The sequence below is a fragment of the Phoenix dactylifera genome, chromosome 3, assembly GCF_009389715.1.
Source record: "Phoenix dactylifera cultivar Barhee BC4 chromosome 3, palm_55x_up_171113_PBpolish2nd_filt_p, whole genome shotgun sequence".
Classification (NCBI taxonomy): Eukaryota; Viridiplantae; Streptophyta; class Magnoliopsida; order Arecales; family Arecaceae; genus Phoenix; species Phoenix dactylifera.
In genome coordinates this window covers 2351627-2374302 of record NC_052394.1, presented here as the reverse complement: position 1 = coordinate 2374302, position 22676 = coordinate 2351627, and the positions used below count along the sequence as shown (strand labels likewise).

Below are 22676 nucleotides of genomic sequence, written 5' to 3'. Positions count from 1 at the left end.
AGAAGAGCCCCTGGATCACGGAAAATTATTTTATGGGAAATTATGAGAAATTATTATGAAAAATTATTTTATACTAATAATTATAATATTTTATAACTTTATTTTTGTGTTATACTATAAATATAATATCATATTATATTATATCATAATACATTAATATGTTATGTTAAATAATTTAATATTATGTTATATTATGGAAAATTATTTTATACTAATAATTATAATATTTTATACCTTTATTTTTGTGTTATACTATAAATATAATATCATATTATATTATATCATAATACATTAATATGTTAAGTTAAATAATTAAATATTATGTTATATTATGAAAAATTAATTTATACTAATAATTATAATATTTTATACCTTTATTTTTGTATTATACTATAAATATAATATCATATTATATTATATCATAATACATTAATATGTTATTTTAAATAATTTAATATTATTTTATATTATGAAAAATTAATTTATAATAATAATTATAATATTTTATACCTTTATTATTGTATTATACTATAAATATTGTATTATATTACATTACATTATAATACATTAATATGTTATTTTAAATAATTTAATATTATGTTATATTATGAGAAATTAATTTATACTAATAATTATAATATTTTATACCTTTATTTTTGTATTATACTATAAATATAATATCATATTATATTATATCATAATACATTAATATGTTATTTTAAATAATTTAATATTATTTTATATTATGAAAAATTAATTTATAATAATAATTATAATATTTTATACCTTTATTATTGTATTATACTTTAAATATTATATTATATTACATTACATTATAATACATTAATATGTTATTTTAAATAATTTAATATTATGTTATATTATGAGAAATTAATTTATACTAATAATTATAATATTTTATACTTTTATTATTGTATTGTACTATAAATATAATATATATTACATTATATCATAATATATTAATATATTATGTTAAATAATTTAATATTATGTTATATTACCAAATATTAATTTACTCTAATAATTATATTACTATTATGATATATCAACATAATATTATTTTATATTACAATAATATTATACTATATCGTATATTTATGTATTAATTTATGTTATGTTTTATTATGTTCTGTTGTATAATACTATGCAATGTCCTTTATGGTAATTTTGTCATACAAAAGTACTTTCTCAGTTTGTTTACCAAACACAAAACAAAGTAGCACAGTACTTTACGAATATAGTTACCAAACAGCAAACGGCTTTTTATAACAGTTCTACTTCAGACAGCTCTACTTCCAACCGCTCTACTTCTAACAGTTCTACTGCCAACAGCTCCCCAAACAGGGCCTAAGAAATTAGAAGCACGGAGATCTTCATGGCATTCTTAATCTCCGTTCAGGTGTACCCTACTCTAGTCTAAGCCTAGCCGCTCCGTGGCTTCCCACTCCCATCAGCGCGAGACCCAACAGAAAGTCCACCAAAGCTGCCCGTTAGATTCGATCGAGCTACATTAGATTCGGGCTGATATTTTCCGCTGCTGCCCGTCACGCGACCTATAGTATATCGCTCGCTTCTCGAACGAAAGGGGGAGACAAAGGGGAGGCAAGGATAAACGCGAGAACAGATCCCTCTCCCCTCTTCCCATTGTCTCGCTTCGAGATGGGGTTCGCTCCGCCTATCCACCACTCCTGCCTTCAAATAACTCCCCGCTTCGGTCCCGAGCTCTTTAGGGCTCGGCCTCGCTCCACCTTATCGTTCTCCTTCGCTTCCTCTCTTCGCCATGCCTCCGCATCCTCCTGCTTTATTTCTTCCGGTAGGTATATCGCCTATATCCCAAGTAAAGGTTGTTTCTTGCCATATGGTCTCTCTCCAGATCCGTAGTCTCTCACTCTATGCGCGATTGGGATTTCAGTCGGAAGCCGCCGCTATGGCACGCGTCTGCTTCGGATGCGTCACGCAAAAGAGACCGAGCAAGAAGGCCTCTCAATCAGTGGTAAATTAAATCGAGACCATTCTTTATTTTCGTTTTAATTCGGAAAAAAGGATCCTTTTTAGGTTTTATTGGATTTTATTCTTTTCGCGTTATTTTTAATCCTTTCAATGCATCACGTATAGAGCCTCGAGGACAGGAGTGTCTTTTTGTTGGCTTTGCTTACAAAAAAAAGACCTTTTTACGACTTGTTGGTTTTCTCTTTTAAACCCTTTCAGTTTATAGCGTCTCATAATCAGATGAAATAGTAGGGTAGGAGTGCATGCATTAACGGGGATTTGTCTTCATTTCCATTGTTTTATGGATAATTTTTGAATCATTGTTGATTGTGTGTCCATGACATGCAATAAAATTGTGATAGTATCAAATCTCATCGAGGACATGCAGCTTTCGCCACCTTGCGTATGGCGCGCCAGGTCAGCCCCCACTGACCAGAGACCACCGGTGTTGCCTGATTTAGCAAAATTTATTGGTAACAATAGTATAAATTTCATCTGATCATGAAGAATGACACAAACTACAAAGCCTTTCTCGTCCAATCTGGACCCATGAGTAATCCGGCAATGACAAAAGGCAGAGAATATAATGTTAATTCATAAATTTGACTGTGCACAAAGATTTGATTGCTGCTATTTACGCAAAATTTCAACTGCTACTATCAGATGACTCATGTTTCAATTGCCAGCTTGTTTCAATCTCCTACGAACTGATTATTATTTTTCTGCAATTGATTGAACTTGCAAAACTGTCTTTCACTGTAATGCGTAAAATTTATGCATTCTGCTTTTTCTAAAGATTTATTTATTCTGATGTTAGCTACCTTATATTTGTCAGAGCAATCATCAGAATTCTGCTGCCTTAGTCTGTTTGAAAATAATAAGATGGTGAAATGGATCTGCAGAAGAAGTGGCGAAGACCAGTTCTCAGTCACATGATGGATTAAATATTGATGGAAAGGCTGCTTCAGATCCCCCTTCAGGTGGCAAACAAGATTCAGTGACTCGTAAAGCTTCTTCAGCTAGAACTGTTGCATTTTGGGTGAGGACCTTGTATTATTGATTGCCAAATTGTTGTTATGCTGAAGCATGACGCTAATGGTTTCCTGATCCCTTTCTATTCGCCTGATCAATAACCAGGCATTATCGCTGAGACTACACTTTCTCCTATTTTAGGTTTTTGCTGCTGTGACTTTTGGAGTTGCATTGGGCATAAAGGACGGCATTGAAAAGGCATCTGAATTTTTTGCAGGGTATGTAGCAAGAGTCATTCTTAGATAATATGCTCGTTATCCGAATTTATCTTAATTTGGAGAAATTTTGTTCTGGGTAGGCTTATTGCTGCATTAGGTGCTGGATTGTCAAGTGTTACTTAACTAATTGGCACCATTTCCCACCTACTATTCTCATTTAAGTCTGCGATGTCAGACAAGCATCATAAACCATTAACTGAGTAGATATTCTTCTGTGCCCTTTTTCACTAAGCATTACTGATACTAGTTATAACAGGTATTTCATGTGATTTTAATGAGGATGTACTGTCTTGCAGCTATCTATTGGAACAGAGTTTATCAGTGGACAATCTTTTTGTTTTTGTTTTGATTTTCAGATATTTTAAAGTACCAAAGATGTATCAGGTATGATTGCTCAACTCAACTAATTGTTTTTTTCCCTTATGAATTGTTCTTGTGCTAACGTTTTCATATTAATGGAATCTTTATTGCACTGGAATCTAGGGGCGGGTTCTTACATATGGTATTGCTGGTGCAATTATATTTCGCGCTACAATGATCCTGCTTGGGGCTGCGACGCTTCAGGTTAATATACAGACCCACCTTTCATCTTACTGTAGTTTTCACTCTCATCTTTTATGCCGTTATATGTCATACTGATGCTATGCATTTATAGAGGTTTGAGGCAGTGAACTTGTTACTGGCCTTGATTCTTCTCTTCTCATCATACAAGGTGAATTTTCTAGTCCAAGCTAATTGTCAGTTAATTCTTGTGCTAAGGAGTGTTTTCAATTTTTAGATGACAGGAATGTCTCAAGACAATCTTCGAGCTTCTAATTTGTCAGCTGATTTTTGTATGAGGATTTAGGAGGAACTACAAGAATTTGAATTTTTAATTTCTTATATCTGCTTGTTATTCATTAAACTCACTATATTTTAGGTCCTTCCCTGTGGAGTTTTTCGCTCATGCTTTCAGATGACTTCGAATTCTGAATTTCTTACTACTTTATAACTTTACACAACAGGACTCTATGTACTTCGGGCAGATGCATAACTGCGCATGAAAACACATAGAAGGAGCAAGTGCGACCATTTGGATCACAGATGGGGTGCTGGGCTTTATAAGGACAATAGGCATACGCCCCCCCCACTTTTGACACTACTTACTGAAGCATTGAATGCTGGCATATACTGTTTTGGGATTATATGTGTTAGTGCCTTGGTGGATGCTATGTAGAGATGATAAAGAGCTGGTTGGTAATAGATGGAGTGGATGTCAATGGAATTGCAGGAGGACATTATGGCAGGTAAAAAGGCGGCCAAGTGCACGCTCCTACCATTGTGGGGTCTAGGGAGGGTTAGATGTATGCAACCTTACTCCGGCGTGTGGAGAGGTTGTCTCCGTGTTTCGAATATATGACCTTCAGGTTACAATAGAGCAACCTTACCATGCAAGGGTCACCATTGGATGGGATAGCATATAAAGGTTTGAAAATTAATCCACGTATGGAGTGCAAGTCTAATGATGCAACTACATGAATCAGTAGTTATATTTCAAAATGGTAGAAAGGTGAGGACATCTTGTGGAAAATTAAAGCTAAATGGTTGAAATGGTGATGCACTTGTAAAATGCTCTATGATCATCAAATATCATTTGGACAAAAATATCTAAAAGACAAGTACAAAATCAATGAAGATATTAGGTATTAAAGAAGACACATGATCATTCCACTAACATACTAATATGTTGATTTTTTTTTTTTTACTGCAGAGGATGTTTATTGTCGAATCAGATCCTGAGCTAGTGATATAGAGGAAGAAATGAGCATATCAGGGGCAGCTAGCACCTAGAAAGGATAAAATAGAAGAAACTATATAGCAGTTATTCAGTAATGGGCATCATAATCCATATATGACCTTTGAGGTTTGGTTTGCATACAAGTTGAGGGGTTTAAAAAAAAATGAGCCAAAAGAATTGCTGGATAAAATTAGTGAGGGGAAGGCCAAACAAATGCATTCCAGTATTTTTTTCCTCATAGAAGGGAAACAAATGAAGCAATTCTGAGTATGATCTGTCAATTTCTACAGGATAAGCTTCTTTCTTATGCTTCTTGTGCTATATCACATGAGGCTCATGTGAGGCTTCACGTTAGACTATGACACGAATCTTCAGGTTATGCTGCTAGTGTTGTGTTATTCCTTCAAAATCTTCATATTATTCATATTCAAGTGTCACTGAAAGTGCTTCAGTATTTTCTCACGTAGGTTTTTAAAACTTTTATGACCTGTTCTAATCAATTATTTTCTTAAGCTCCAACATTCTGGTAAATGCATGTAATTCTCTTTTCTTTTAAATATTAAAAGATCTATGTCTCATTCTGCTGCATAATTCTCTCATTTTGTTTATCAATGGTTGCTCGTGAAAATACATAGAATAAAACTTGATGTCTCAAAGCACACAGTAATCTCCATTTGTTGATTTCGAACAGCTGTTTTCTGCTGAAGAGGAAGAGACTGACCTGGCTGATAATTTTATTGTGAAAACATGCCAGAAGTTTATCCCCATTACCGGTGATTTACTGATCCCAATATTTTATTGACAAATCTCTTTTCAACATAAATGTTAGGACTTTCTCATATTTGCTTATGATTGAACAGGTGGTTGGTAAAGTTCCTTGATTACATCTTTGATAATTTCAAAAGTTTTACATATTATTTTATATATAAATGCTAGCTTGTACCTACAAATTTGTTACGTGGGGGCTTCAATTTTTTTTTATGGTCCATGTTTGTGATGATCTTCGTGTCCTTTCATAAATACTAATTGCTGATCACATGGATGAGCATTTGGTTAGAGAAACCTCCAGTTTAATATGTCTGATGCTTACCTAAAATCTTCGTTAACATCTCTATGTCCAGCTGTTGGCCGTGCTAGATCGTGGTTGAGCTTTTGCTATATACTTTCAACTTGAGTTGTTAGCTAAGATTTGTATCTCCCGAGTGTTCTTTCCACCTGATTTGTTGATTACACTTAATTACCATTTCTACACAATTCTTCTTGCATGCAAAAAGGGTTAAATTTGTTCTAATGTAAAATTGGTGTGATAAGCTGTTTAACTAGTTTGAGTAGTAGTTGAAAATTAAAAATCATTTTCACACTATTTGCCCATGGAAAAACCAATATGAAGCTGATGGATGTGTACCAACTTGCATTTCAGCAACTCAACTAGTTGAGAAGTGCATCACAACTGAAGTAACTTATCCATTATCTAATGACAAAAAGTTAGTTTACTAGTTGAGAATCTGGATACCAACCTTGGCCAAAATACTCAGACCATGAAACCTTTTCAATAACAACGTAATCTGCTACAAAATCATTTTCTATGAGTATATTAAAGTGCAATACATTTTCTTTATTGCATAAAGACTAAAGAGGCTGAATACACTTTTCTGTATTTTCTGATTCTTACATGGTGATGCTTTTTTCAAGTATAAATACCAGTATTCTTTCATTTTACAGCTTATTATGATGGTGATCGATTTTTAACGCTCCAAGCTGGTGTATGGAAGGCAAGTATTTGTCAGGGTCATGACAAGAATCTCGCTGCAGTTTATCTTATTTTTCCGCATTTTGATTTTATGGGCAATATATGGTACCTTGCGGTTATTCATGGACTAGATTGATATGGGAATTTGTTTCCTACTAAATGTCGCAAATTGCGAGATATCATTTTGCTTCAGATATTCTGTTAGCTTGATTGGTGATTCAAAATATGTACTCAGGCTACACCTTTACTTCTCACTGTTGCAGTCATCGAACTCAGTGATATTGCATTTGCTGTAGGTTTTCCTGTTTGCCCTCCCATACATCATCACAGCTTTTCTTGCTTAATTGCTTTATGTGATAACTGATGCCATTTTTTTTCATGTTTACAGGTTGATTCAATACCAGCAGTTTTTGGTGTCACACGAGATCCTTTCATAGTTTTCTCTTCAAATCTTTTTGCTATTTCAGGTAGTTTTATATTTGCTTTGCTGGTTATATATATAAAACACTGATCTTGATGTTTATCCAGACATTATAGGTTCATGCTTATATAATACACCCTTATGATATGGTGCTCATCTCAGTTTATTCCCTATTGCCTTCTAAGGAGTATTTCATAGTGAAAACTAAGTGATGTTAAATACTAGAAAACCATAACCATAAACATCTAGTCTTTTCCTGACTATTTGAGTCGGCTTTATAAATACCAGAAAGGATGAAATAAAAAACCAAGTGATCATCCAAGAATGGATTGAGTTTAGCATGTCCTCAATAAAACTTATCCTTAATTAAACTCACTTTGAGGTAGAATTTAAACTGGCATGGTGTTCTTCACAATGAGCTCCCTATATGAGACTGCATTTTAAGCAGGTTGGCCTCAAAGTTATTAGGCCACCACCTTTCCAAAATATGTTAAAAGGTGATATGGTATCCAATACGGTGCTAGAGATGCATTCAACACTATCTGTCTAGCATATTTTACCTTATTGAATGCCCATCTTTTAACATTGCTGGAGCTACCCTTAACATTCAAACAAGTGGATGAGAACCTTGACTGAGTGCCCCTGGTTAAGCCTTGATTGGGTCCACAATCATGATCAAATTGAAAAAAATCTTTTCTATCTCTAGCAAAATCATGATACACCCTTTCAACCACAAGATTTGCATTGCCTAATAAGATACCCATCACATTTTTCTAGTAACTTGCTTTAGGCTGCTCTCAAAAGAGCTTCTACTTGTCCACTTACTCCTCTCTTTAAAATAATATATCTAATAAATATGATGACATATGTTGGAACCTTTCATGCATTAAAACTTTAATTAGCAGTATCTATTCATTTTGTATGATAAGACAAATAGGGGAAATGGGTTCTGGAGGGTGGAGGGGGGGATGCTGAAGATTTAGTCATAAAATCATGTTTAGAGTAAAACATCTCATTTCTAAAAGCCATATGGAGGGGTTTATGCATGGGATTCATAATTTTTATCTTCAGAAGAATGATATAGATTGAAATATTACTTGGTAAGACTGTACTTGCTTTTAGAACAAGCCTTTGGTTGACTGTGATTACATAATAATTGCTTATGTAGGTTTAAGGTCACTGTATATACTCGTTTCTGAAAGCATGTCGGAGTTAGAGTATTTACAGGTAAGGCGTTGACTTGCTCTCATCATTTTCCTGTTCATTCATTTCTAGAATTACTATTGTTATTCAACAGCAATTTCTGGTTCAGCAAAATATGACATGCTTTAATTGACCCTCATTTAAGGTTTTAAGAAAATTGACCTTCACTTTTTGTATCACGAATGTGGATGATAAGATTGCAGCTTAATGTGATGGAACCTTCATAGTGGATTATCTTTTAACCAAATTACTTATACCAACTACCTGCAGTTCTTTAGTAAACCTCATCAATGGATCATGGTGCATTGATCGGAAGGGAGTTATCAAATGTTATGATGAGAATCTTCTACCATAAATTTGGCTGTTTTAAATAAACAATAACACCATCTTTTCTTCAAAAATGATGTCCTCCTTTTGCGAAGAAGAGGGAAAGCTTACTAAATCTTAGATATCATAGACCAGGAGGCCTTATCCCATCAAGATATATATGAGAAGCAAGCGACTAGGCATTGAAATTGAAGTTTCTCCTTTTGCTGCTGATACCTATTTTCCAAAAATAATCTTAAAAGTAGCAATGATATGTATCATTTTTACCCACGTTCGCCGTACTGTCCCGAACCGCCGATTTGGGGTGGATTGAACGGTACTGAGGGTGAACTGGCATGGTTTTGCCCCTCAATTCGAGAAATCGGACGTGGGAGGGAGAGGGGGAGAAGGTGAGACAGGAAAAGAGAGGGAGGGAGGGGGAGGGGGAGGGGGAGGGGGAGAGAGAGGGATAGAGGTTGCTCGTAAAGAGGGAGAAGGTTCGGTAGCCCCTCGTTTTGTTTCGAAACAAGGAATGGTATTTACTTTTTTGGCATTTTTAACTGAAGTCAGCAAATGGTTTGCCGGTTTGCTACAGTGAAATCGGCAAATCATTTGCCGACTTCAGTTCAAAAAATTAAAAAAATAGCGGTTCGTTCTGGAGTGGTATTGTATGGATCCGTACCGTACTATTCTGGTCTTTGATTGGTAGGTTTGGTGAACCTTGATCTTTACTATATGCAACACAACCCTATTAAGGTGTTAGCTGACTAGTTGGTTATTACTGATATATCCACTTTGTTTTCCATGCGCGTTTCCTTTAATTCTTGGAACAATCAGAAATTCAGTATGTTGGAACAATTTGGATATAGGTTCAGATTTCAGAAATGGAAGTGAAGAGAGAATAAGAAAGACAATTGCAAAAATATTGATATGTATGGGAGAGACTAGAATAACAAGCAATGACTCCACAACCAACAGCAAGGCTAGACATTAATTTGTATCCACACCATTCTTGAATAATTTGTGAAGAATTGTACAAATCTTAAGTAGTCTGACTAATCATGAATAATCCCAAGAACCATGAGGTGAATATAAGAAAATCATGAATGATTTGTGAACTTTTTGATAATTGGGAGGATATTCTTACCATGTTTTCAAAGGAGGGAGGCCTGTTGGAGTGCATCTTTCGAATAATGAATTTCACATATCAGCCTCTCACCCCAAAAAAACAAAAATCTTACTGTACCTCCGAGAAACAACAATTTAATATCAAAATTTTAGCTTTGCCCTTATGTTTAAATCAACATGTTTGTGTGCAGTCATGGAGCTTGCATTTATAAATTCTCTTTCTTTAGTTGTTATCCCCCTCTTATTCTTTCTCTCTCTTTCTCATCTATTGTTTTTTTACAAAGTGAAACAAGAGATTTGCATCACCTCAAAAGTGGGTTTCTTTTATATATATATATATATATATCAAGACCTTGATAAAGAAGAATCTTATGTTAAAAATCTAAGTCTGTATACCATGGACTTATGGGATCACAGTTTACGATCATCAATCAAATACTCCATTTTAGTTGTGCAACACACGTTGAATGCTAGATAACATAAGTTGAATGGGTGCCTGAGAATTTTGTTATTCATACAATTTCAAGTTCGGGGAAAACCTACCTAGACAGGAGTGAGCTAAAGCTTTATCAGGGAATCCTCGCGCAGCATTAGTTCAGTAGGTGATTGGCACATATTTCACTTGTTTATTGGATCCTGGGGTTCAGTCTCCCAATTAGTTGTATTCCAATAGGTTATGCACAACTTAGAAATGCATTTGCTACTCTTTTTTCCTCTTTTCTTTTTTCAAATTGAAGCCTACAAGCAGGGCAATATACTCATTTAGCAATAATCTAGGTTGAGAGGAGCTTGATACCAAGGTTTAATTCCTCGGAATATTCATTTGGTCCTTGTGAAAATTTCACTGCATCCTTAACTATTTTTTACTTTTTTCCTTCTTTTTTTGGGAAGTATTACTATTTTTCTTATTTAATGAATGAAGTGCTTTGTACTGTTATTTATACAGTCATTGTTTTTTTTTCTCTAAAATATGCGGTGGATTTTGAATGCTCCTAATTCTAGAGTAACCAAGATATTTTGATATTGCTATGAGCCAGAGTACGTCTTTGTCGGAATCCTTTCATCGAATAAGCATAAATATATATATATATATATATATATATATATATATAGCACTTGTTTGAGGATTGTTAGATGTGATTCTGTTGCTATGTTGGTTAAAATTATATGCCATTCGGTGGTCTTGGTTTACGATAACTAAATGCTGATTGTTGTAAAAAACTCCTCTTTTGCAGCCTGCCATAGGTATTGTTTTGGGCTTCCTAGGGACAAAGATGATATTTGATTTCTTTGGTGAGCTGGACATGCCCCATTTCTCACTCTCTTTCTGATTCTCCCCACAAACATTTGATTTTTCTTTTCTTCGTATATCATTTTGTTTGTACATGTTTCCTTGCTTTCCTTTGTATGACAAGCTTGGAATCACTTACAACAGGTTACCATGTACCAATTGAGGTTTCCCTGGGGTTTGTTGCCACAAGTCTTAGTGCCGGAGTGCTGTTGAGCCTAATAAAAAACTCTGATTGATGGATCTAAAGGAAGAAAAGGAAAATTCAATAAAGAAAGGATCTGAAGGAGCAAACACTATAGTAATGCAATTGGGGAACTCATGTAGCTTATGAATCTGCCCTTAGGCATTCAGTATTATTCCTTCGTCGGACGACAATGGCTGATGTAGTTTTGTACATTTTTTAAGTTCTTGCATTATATCTTGTGACAATGCGCTAATTTATGAACTAGCAAGCACAATTCCATTCAGCAAACAGAGTTCTGTGGTGAAAGTGGTGTAATTTCAAGAGTTAATAGGCATGATATGTTTTTTTTTTAATTCAAGAAAAGGTTCACTGCCTCTGAACTTCAGCTTTTTATGGCCTTTCTGAAGGCTTGAAAGAGCTTTCTCTTCGTCCACTTATTGTCTCGCTGGGGCCAAGTATACCTATTAGATTATCATGAAGCTACGTCGGATCCTATTTCTACTATGCATCCTTTTCCACCTGAACTAACCCTACCTGTGCTCGGCAGAGCAGAGGAAGTATTACATTTTTGCAATTAGAATTGCACCTCATCAGCATGACATCCTATGGAAACTAGGGTAATTTATCCATTAATTAGTGGTTCCCGGGTATGCCATTTCGACATTAATGTTGAACTTTTAGGTAATTTATCCCGGAAATCATGTGTTCTTCTCCTGGAAGTGTGGATTGGCCAAGTTAAACTCTCACAGGTTTAATCATGCAATATCACAGGTAATTTATAGAAGACTCGATCCAAATCAAGCATGATTTGCTTGTTCTAGTGATTTAAGTGAAAAAAAAAGAAATTAAATTCTGTTTTCGGGGAAAGTGATGAGCTACTAATACTATTTTTGGTAAGGTCTGGATTTGTTGTTGGAGAAGGAATATCAATCTCTGCATGGTCTTCAAATATCAAATTTACTTATAAACAATATGGACAACACGAGCCTATCGTGATAAATTAAGGCGGAAAACGGTTCAGATATGGATTTAATATTTGATATATTCATATTTATATCCATATTTTTTAACGAATATAGATATAAGATATTAAATAGATATCAAAATTAATATCCATATTAATTCTAAACAGATATGGATACAAATTGGATATTAAACGTGATGGAAGGCAAAATGGATCGTCCTACTCTAGTGTGGAACCACCCAATTCCTGTCGAGCGGGTCAGGCCTTGGCCTCGCTAAGAGTTGAGCCAACCTCAGGCCTTGCCGAAGGCCGAGCCGACCTTGGCTAGATGTCAGGCCGACCTTGGATCCCGCCGAAGGCTAAGCCGACCTTGGCTCGAGGCTAAGCCGACATCGGCCTTGTCAACCTTGATCCTGTCAAAGATCTTGTGCATCCTCATAACAAATCTAGAAAGATATCTCCCGAATCCTCCGCCCGTAGGATTGATCTCCATGATTCACGCCGCCTCTAGCTAATGGCTAGCTGATCACAGCTCAGCTCAAGACTTCAGGTAACGGTCGAGACCCTCACCCTATAAAAAGAGGATAAGGAAAGACCTTCGGTAAGCTATTAGAAGTCATTAAAAGCAATTCAAAACATTTAGAAATCTTTTCAAAAACTCTGCTAATTTAGCCATCAGAAGGCCTTCGCCGGAATTCCCAGCTAAGGTTTTGTGCAGGTGCACCGGTGCGCGGGAGGTTGGCTCTCTTTCTCCATCCCGGCGGGCATCTTCTTGGCTTTCTCCGGCGTGGTCACCCTCAAGTCAAATTTCAACCACAACAAAACATATCCATATTTGTTACAACAGATACAAATTAGATATTAAATATATTCATATTTTTTTTACCTGAATACAAATATAAATTGGATATTAATCAAATTTTGAGCAAAATTTAACGATGAAAACTAGCAATAAGACGTGATCATAAAGAAAAAATTTAATTAAAAAATATAATTTTAATAAGCATCCATCAATAATAAAAACTAACAATAATGATAAAGGATATATTCATGGAAAAATTATAATTTCAGCAAACATACATCAAAAGCAAGAAACGAAATTTTAATAGAAACAAGAATTCAAAAAATAAAAACCATAGTGATATATTCATAAAGAATAGATTTAATTAAAAAGTTATAATTTCGGTAACTATTAATTATATGCAAGAAAGATAATCATAATTCAATGCCCTATTTAAAGTACGAAGTAGATCATAAAACTTCAAGATATTCAGAAGAAAAAAATAAAAAGCACCTTATATTAAGAATCCAAATAATTACGAATATTCTCCCTAATATGACTATATGCTCATCTATACTCGTAATAGAAATATCTAAATATAAAAAATAAGAAAATAAAAAAATTAATTAAGATATATGATATTTCTAAACTATAATCATTCAAAAAATAAATAAATTATTACTTTCCCACTAGAGCTCTTTGGCTTCATCGTAACGACAAAGATAATGTTATAGCAAATCCATAGCATCCAATATTAAAAGAGTGCAAATTTAAATGATAAATGATTTAAATAAGCAGCATAATATCCATAAAATAAATGACATAAGAAACACAACTACCATCCGTCATAATTAATCTCATTCAAAGATAGCCTTCAAATATATCCCAACACAAATATTTTTAGCAAAATTTCATAATCTAATAAAATAGTTCAATTTAATGAAATGATATCACATGGCAATCATCGGCATTCTAAAAAGTATGCGCTCAATTAAATATAAACTATGGAATGTATCATTTTGTTTTTGTTTTTTTTATGGTGAGCCAAAACTCGTACCTAGAAATCAGTTTACTAAAAAAAATATTTAATAGTATATGGTTTTCGAACCTGGACGCGAAATCGGCATTCAAGCGAACCTTCTAGTTCCCATAAGCGGTAAACTTTTATTAATTTTCTAAATTTAATAGAAGAGTCCGGAACGGTTTGCGCTCTTTCATCGTCAGTGATGACGCCTCCGTGACTCGCCGCTCACTCCGCGCAGACTGTAGCTCCACTTCCCTCTCTATAAAAGCGCAATGGCGCTCGGCCAACAACCAAACGCACGGCGTCTCGGAGAGATTAACCATGGCAGCGTAATTCCTGGAACCCCGTCTCACGAAATCTCCATTTCTTGATCCGATCCCGTTTGATTTTTCTCTAATTTTTTATTTGGGGGATTTTGTCGACCAATTTTTCCGCATTCTTTGATTTTATTTCAAGAAATATTCTAACGCATGGCTTTGATACCTGAGACGTTTATTCTTTTTAATGTTGGCAGAGTGTTTTTTTTTAAAAATTATTGTAGTTTTTGCTGATAATTTAATCTCTGGTTCGTGAAGTTGCGCGAAGGAGGTCCTCCCACCGTCTCTTGATTCTACTTCCGAACCACCTGCTCTCTTTGATGGGACCACAAGGTGACTTCATTCTTCAACTCCTCCTCTCTCGTTTTTTTTTAATTTCTATTTGGAATTTTATTAATTTTAGACTCTGCGGATTCTTATTAAGGTAGATTTTGGTTTATTTTTTATTTCCAACAGCTGTAGTTCTTCTGATGTATATATATCTAATCATCTTTTATTTATGTTGGGTCTGAAGGCTGTATACATCTTATATTTGCCCATTTGCGCAACGCACCTGGATTGCTCGAAACTATAAGGTATTTCCCTTTTTTTTAATTTTTCTTTGGTCAGCTTCTCTTTTTTGATGAAATATGCGGTGAAGTTACTGAATTGTTTCAAGATTTATCGTAGCTTTGTTTTACTTAGCCAAAAGAAGGTTGAATTCTCTGCCTGTGAAGTTTAGTGATTTCTGAAAATCATTGAAGGCGGGTTTTATATGACTTATTTAAATGGGATGTTTGGAATTTCGTAAGTTTTATCGTTTGGAAAGAATTATTCTTTCTAACAAATATTTTTTTTTATGTGTTTTTGGAAAGCAGGGGTTGCAGGATAAGATCAAATTGGTTCCTATTGATCTGAGTAATAGGCCAGCTTGGTACAAAGAAAAGGTTTACCCGTTAAATAAGGTACGTGATAAGTTTTTCGTACCATGTTCTTTATCCTTATAGTGCATGGTTGTACTAGGTGTATTTCCTTTGGTTGCCTTTGTTGCGAGGATGGAAACCAATTTCTGTACTTTTAATCTGGATAAAACATACGTTCTAGTTTTGATTGCTCAAGTTGTTGGGCTTATGCCCAACAAATTTTAAAGGCTAATTCTTTTGCATTGGATTTATTTATTTATGTTTTCATATGGTAGGATCTTGTAAGCATTCATATATGCTGAACATTTAGTTTGAAGTGATTTATTCCTCGTCTTTATCCCTCCTTCTCTTCCTTTCCCATGTTTCACCCTATTGTTTATGTCCAGCCAATATTATTCTTCAAAATAGGTCTTCCTTGACACACAAAAAAAAAAAAGCAAAAAATGCACTATGTGAATATGTTTCAGTCAATACTTATCTCGTAAAATTGTGTGACAGGTGCCTGCATTGGAGCATAATAATGAGGTCAAAGGAGAGAGTCTGGATTTGCTTAAATATATTGATAGTCACTTTGAAGGCCCTTCATTGCTTCCAAGTGTAAGAAATAAGCAGCCTTTTACCTCTACAAAATCCATGCTTTAGTCTTAAGTTATTTTGGCTTTTATTATGGAAATTTGTAGGATCCTGTGAAGCAGCAATTTGCAGAGGAGATGCTGGCTTACAGCGATGAATTCAACAAAATTATGTACACAGCATTACGTTCCAAGGGAGGTGTGGGTGATGAAGCTGGTGAGAGGTTACTCTTATGAACTTTTGTGCATGTACTCCTCAAACAAGAAATCAAAGACCTGCATTAAGACATACTAATTTGCTTAAGTGTTCTGCATCAGTTGCTGCTTTTGACAAGATAGAAGGCGCCCTTTCAAAATTTGATGATGGACCATTTTTCCTTGGCCAATTTAGTCTGGTAAGCATACACTGTTTTCTTTCTAGATCTTTGAATGGTTTTTATCAGCATTTTCTTTTTCTTGTGTCACCATGAAGATTCACGTTTGATTATGAATATAATATAATATGTTATTGCAACTTGATAGAGGCGTAGCTATCTATAATTTTGTATTATTTTGGACACTCTGCGGCATAGCATCCTTTAGATTATCTTATTGAATTGCTTCCTGCATTATCAATAATGGCCTACACATTATCTGTAATTTTTGCCTTGGTGTGTGTTAAAAGTTGTAGTGTCTGTCACTCGTGAGGTTTTAAGTCGTGGCAAGACGAGGGGCGCCTTAACTGTCCCATCCGGTTCCTATGAGAAAATGGGACAAGGACGGAGGCAGGACTCATCCATGTGGTGAAAAAAGAAAATGAAAGAAAGGAACAAAAGAAGGAGAAAAGGAAAGAATGAAATGAAAGAAGTAAAAGGAATGAAAGAAAGGAATGGAGAAGAAAAGGAAAGAAAAGAAGGAAAGAAGGCAGAAAAGAAATAGAAAGAAGAAAAAGGAAAGAAAGGAAGGAAGGAAGGAAGGGATAAGAAAAAGAAAGGAAGGAAGGAAAGAAGGAAGAAGGTAAAGAAAGAAGAGAAATAAATAAACAGAGAAAGAAAAGAAGGAAGGAAGAGTAGACAGATGTAGGGTATGTACTAAGATGGCCGCTGGACAGCATGGGACAGCAGGTCATCTTGTTCCATAGAGAAACCGGGACACCACCATCCCATGGGACTTAAAACCTTGGTCACTCTCATTAGCAAAAAGCAAAAGTAATAAATGCATTTGCTCTACATGTTTCTAGCCATTCATCATTGTTAATGCCTGATTATGTATTGACTATAAAACTTTCTTGTTACAAGTATGCAAAAGGTCTCCTTAATATTTAGTTCATTTTAATATGCTTTACCTTGTCAAACTCTATTTCTACATTAACTTTAACTCATTCATTTACACATCAATCTCTGTAAATGAGGAAGCATGATTGCCTTTGAGTGCAATATATGGGGCATATTTCACTTGGGAAGTAGTATTTTACCATGTTTTTCTTTGTTCGTTCGTTTGTTCCATCATGAGTGTTCCTGTGAAAGGATAATGCTTTTTACTGTATCAGTATGTATTACTCAGATAAAATAATTCCACACATCCTTCTGTTAAACATAACTGAGACGATATTTCACCAATTAACTCCCATCATTGTTCTTGGATGCAGATATATAGCCAGACCATTTTCTGACGTTAGGAACTTCCATGTACACAATTTCTGCCTGATGGAACTTGAGAGAAATCGTGAATATTCTGTTTAGTCATATACAGAGTCCTCTTGTTATATCTGCCCCACTTCTGTTGCCCATAGTAGTATAAAGTAATGTTTAGATGAATGTAGTTGTACAAAGAATGCTTGTTATACCTTGCTTCGTAAGGCAGGTCTTATTGTTCTACAACTAATATCATAGAACAGGTCTACCACTTTAGAAAAGTGTTGTTTTTCTTTATTTCTTTTTTTTTATTAAAAAAAAATTGGGTGTCTGTTTGGGCTATAGAACATTTTTCACTGTGATAATGTCACATTTTGTTTGTTACTAAAACTATGATATGTTTACCAAAACTATGTTATATTTACCTGACAAGCAATATACTCAGATGGATATTTAGTTATTTGTTCCTTTGATGATTAATTAATAAATTTTGTTATTTTTAAAGATGTGCGAAACTATGTTTTTTTTCATTTTTAATCTGGTCTAATACTTTGGTTAAAATGCAATTCCTAGGTGGATATTGCATACATCACCTTTATTGAAAGGTTTCAGACTGCATTTTTGGATATTAAAAACTATGACATCACCAAAGGCAGGCCCAAGCTGGCACAATGGATTGAGGTATTGTCAAATTCATATTTAGAAATATCATGCCTGTATATTTGCTTTTTTTTTTATTGGACGACAATACTGTATTAGACTTGACCATCTGATGGTTGCATGCAGCTATTTTTGTAATGAAGCACACATTCATTTGAAGCATCAGTTACTTCTGATGGGTTATCTTGCAATTTAAAATGCTTATAACATCAAACACAATTCGTGAAAGATTGTGCTGTGCAAACTTTTTCATTTTGGATTTGCATGTCTTTGTTTGTAGATTTAACATTGTGAGCCTAAATTATACCAGTTTCCTCCTGCCTTACTCTCCTGGGTTTGCTTTTATGTGGCGACTGTTTATGGGCAAGAATACTTGAATGTACCTATAAATATGCCTTTATTTTTGATAAGTAATGATTTTTTTATTCAGTGCACTCACTAGGTTAGCTTATTGTCAGTCTTAGCAGAGTTAATGAAAGGATCGCTAATTTAGTTGCTGTACAGGTATCATAGTGCAGCCATCCCTCAAGAGATTGAAAATAATTGAAAAAAAAAAGTTATAATGTAGCTACATATTTTAGGTCACCAATATTTTATATGCTTGTGGTGGGAAATATTAACCGATCTGCTAACTCAACATAGAGATGCTTTGTTGCAAACTGAGGATGATTAGGGTTCTATAGATGGGTGGATGATCATGGTTTGAGTTACTGTAACAAACTTCTACACATGTCAAGTTCATGGTATTGCTAGGCCATTATATTTTTTGATATATATATATAGTCGTGCCCTGGATTAAGTCGTTCAAAAGGTGGGCCACAAATAAAGCAACATAATGAAAATTAGGGTACTAAAGTGAGAGATCATGTATTGTTGGCTGAATTTTGCCAAGTGAATTTTGATTCAAAGGAGCTTGTGAAAGTTAATGGATTTCTGACTTAAGGTCACATGCTTCTGCCTTACCTATTTTTTTCTCTCCCTCCCGCCCTAAACCATCTAACCTCTTCCCATGCGTCCTCATTGAGAAGTCCCTTCATAAGCATGTTGGCTTATGGTTGGTTCCTAATTATGTTTTGTTACTAATCCAAATAATATGACCATCCTGATACCCTTTTAAGAGGGTTGGTTCTGTGTGAGGCACCAAGTTAACCTGGTTGTGTTTATGGTTAAGTCAACGCTACCTCTTGTGAAGTTGGATTGGTTACAGGACAAACTCTTGCTTGGTTGTTAATGGCTGACTTAATGCAGGACTAGTGGCTTTGATTTAGAGACCTAAAGTTGATAATCTATGATGGGTTTGTCAAGCGTGATGAGAATGTGAACATAGATGAGCTTAAGGAACCTAACTGTTTGGATGGCATTAGCATGTGGGCCAGAAACAAAACTGCTCAATCCTTTATGGAGCTACTTAACTGCGAAAGTGCAGAAGTAAAGACTCTCTGCTGAATAAAAGTTGGGCATATCTTTTTCTTTAGGTATAATTTACCCCTGTTCAAAAAGTTTCTTTTTTCAAATCTATTTGTTAAGACAAATGATCATGTAGAATGCAACTTGAGTGATTTACTTTGAAGAGTATGCTATTTTGGTCTAGTAGATAGCTATTACAATAGTATTTGTTATGCTGCCGTTACTCTAATTAATTGGAGAGGGTGAAATCAAATTCCATCAACCAACGAAGTGATATGAAGTTAAATTTACCTTATCGTGCAGTATAGTGCATGCTAGAAATTATTTTGCTTCAAACTAATGTCGAACGAATATTTTTAAACTCAGATGGGTTTTTATTTTTGTAAAAAAATTATGTCTGTATTTGACTTTATACTTTCTCTGTACTAAGATTTATTAACTTTGTATGAAGTATTATTATTAGTTTGCAGCTATCATTTTATCTCCATATGCTGTACTTGTAATATAGTCCATAGTTTTTATCATATTACTCTTAAAACATTATTTCTTAGTAAGGCACATGATTGATATCTGAGAGCCTGAGACCACTTAAGTTGCTTCACCTTTGTAAGAAATCAAGAGGAAGACCAAAGCTCTGTTCTTCCGGAAAACAACATACATCCCCCCTTTTTTCTCTCCTGCCACCAACACCCGGTAGGGGATATTTCTAATGTTCAACTGTTCTGGAATCTAGATGCTTTAGTTTTTCTGCCCCTTGGGGACTTGCGGTTATATGCTGTGGTGCAAATGACCCGATGGAGTATTACAACTGCTACTAAATTTCTTATTATTGGTTAGATATGCCTGTGAAAGAAAAACTAATCATGCATGAATGTATATATTTCATGTCTAATTCTTTTTGCAAGCAACCTCAATATTTGGTGTTTTTTCCTAAATAACTTTCTTTTGTTAAGTAAGCATGATTCTTAACTCTTGTTATTGAGAAGTGTGGTTTTTTATAGGAGATGAGTAAGATCGGTACATGTTTTAAGTTTGATTCTTTTTGCAAGGGACCTCGATATTGGGCATTTTTCCCTAAATATTTTTCTTTTGTTAAGTATGTCTGATGTTCAACTCTTGTTATTGAAAAGTGTGGTATGACTTTATTATTAAACATTTTTGTAGGAGATCAATAAGATAGATGCCTACTCGCAAACCCGGGTTGATCCTCAGTTGCTACTGTCTGGCCTAAAGACGCGTCTTGGGGTAAATTTTCCTTCTAGAATATCTCACCCTTAATTTTATATCGATAATGGGGAAAATTAGGAAATGGCTCATTGTCTGTAAGCTAGCTGACTCCTTTTCTTTTTCCACCTCCCAGATTGCATGAAGAATTCTTGGTCTTCTGCAGGTAAGGTTCCAAGCTTTTCTCGTGCTCTGCATGTTTACTGTGTCCCTAGTTTTCTTATATATCTTAGCAGAAATGCAAATAAATAAAAACTGTTGGTTTGGATTTGTCTAAATCTTTCCAATAACAATCAAACTATTGTTTTTGGTGAAAGAAAAGATGGGAGTGGACAAGAGCCTGTGGCAAAATCTCCATCTGGATGCCAAATATAGAAATCACAAACTTTTAACCCTGTATCTTGCAAAATAGGAGCCGTCCATTGTGGTCAGTTATAGCCATAACCAGCAGTTTTGTCCATCTTGCTGTCAAATGGATTTGCCTCCTTCAGCCATGTCATTTCTGTTCTCAGAATTGTTTATATGTTTCGTGGTTGATGCTGATGTGATGATGTTGACGATGCAGGTAGCAGCAGAATCCGAGTTGAATCCGATGGTAATATAGTATAGTTTGTGGTAGCTACTTCAGACATATAAATGATCTCAATGAATAATGTTGGTAATTGCAATCTAGGCATTAGCATACTAGTTGTAGCAGCACCTGTTTGCAGCCTTTGCAGCTGAAGCTTGGGTCCACTGTATCGGGTTATCTTTCCTATGTTGAATGGTTCTTGCTGATGTAATATGAGTACTTGCTGGGAGTCACGTACTATGATGATGCACTAATAATTGCTTTCTATGGTTATTGCCATCGTGTGGATGCCCTCTTCATTGTTTATTGTCTACGAACGTTTGACAGGTTGCTTGATAAGTAAATAAATAGATGAAACATGCAGCCAATAGGTTTAATAAAATTGGACGCGAGTGCAGGCAGCTCTATTCTACCAACAGAACGCACATTTCTAATGGGAAAGCATGTGGTTCGTAAAGTAGTTTCTGAATCATTTGCACTAATATTCTTATCATGTTTTGACGAAGCCTTTCGAAATATTGCCTGGTTGCATCAGGGCTCATAATTCAGCTAGTACTCGCGAGGGAGATTCATCCACAATCTTCACCTGGGTCCATACAAGATTTTAAAATCTCGTATATTTGTTGCGAGCCGCGCCCCACCCCTTCCTCTTCCCCGCTATCGACACGAAAAAAAAAAAGAACCTTTTATTTTCTCCCAAAGGTGCCAGCCGCATGAGATGAACCATCACCGTATCAGCATTTATTATTATTATTTTTTTGTTACAGGCACACATCTTACGGGTATGGATACGGTTAATAAAATTCGAAAACAACAAAACAGGAAAGGAATCTGGCATTGTGTCGTGCTTTCTTCAAACTAAACTTACAGAATGGTGAGCTGCATAGAAAGCAATTCAATCAGCTGCACTGTTTACTTCTCTATAAACGTGTATAGCCTGATAGATAAGCACTACACTTTTGCAGTAGGCCGCGAATGTCAAGTAGCAACGACCTACCCTCGCCTGCATTGTATCAGCATTTATTCATTGCCACGTCATACGCGGGCAATGGAAAGCGGTCTTTAACAAATTTTTGATTTTTATAATTGGCATTAACATATTCTAATGGACGAATGGTCTTTCAAAAATATTTCAATTATTAGTAATAGAAAAATCATTCAAAAAGGTCGTCCAACATTTTAGGCCGGTCATTTTGCTTTGTCGGATGACATATTACACGGTACCAACTATAAGAGAGCGATGAGAGTGCACTGAAATAGGTTTGGTGCAACTTTTGCATCATGGAACATGATAACATATTATCTATTTTAAAACATATAA

The 22676-nt window shown here is 35.0% G+C and overlaps 2 protein-coding genes across 2 annotated transcripts; both read left to right on the top strand.

Annotated features, from left to right (window-relative positions):
• Positions 1–1588: 1588 nt before the first annotated feature.
• Positions 1589–11673, top strand: LOC103709910 (thylakoid membrane protein TERC, chloroplastic). The gene is made up of 14 exons (XM_008795444.4): positions 1589–1834; positions 1934–2014; positions 2913–3049; positions 3184–3260; positions 3557–3644; positions 3744–3824; positions 3916–3972; positions 5729–5810; positions 6760–6809; positions 7023–7079; positions 7176–7254; positions 8377–8435; positions 11081–11138; positions 11281–11673. The coding sequence occupies exons 1-14, from the start codon at positions 1681–1683 to the stop codon at positions 11370–11372; spliced, it is 1152 nt and encodes a 383-aa protein (XP_008793666.2). The 5' UTR covers positions 1589–1680; the 3' UTR covers positions 11373–11673.
• A 2606-nt stretch (positions 11674–14279) lies between these two features.
• LOC103709917 (protein IN2-1 homolog B-like) lies at positions 14280–21634 on the top strand. Its single transcript, XM_008795456.4, has 11 exons — positions 14280–14418; positions 14665–14739; positions 14921–14981; positions 15264–15350; positions 15807–15905; positions 15989–16097; positions 16199–16275; positions 18067–18174; positions 20725–20805; positions 20921–20950; positions 21350–21634. The coding sequence occupies exons 1-10, from the start codon at positions 14411–14413 to the stop codon at positions 20927–20929; spliced, it is 714 nt and encodes a 237-aa protein (XP_008793678.2). The 5' UTR covers positions 14280–14410; the 3' UTR covers positions 20930–20950; positions 21350–21634.
• Positions 21635–22676: the final 1042 nt, after the last annotated feature.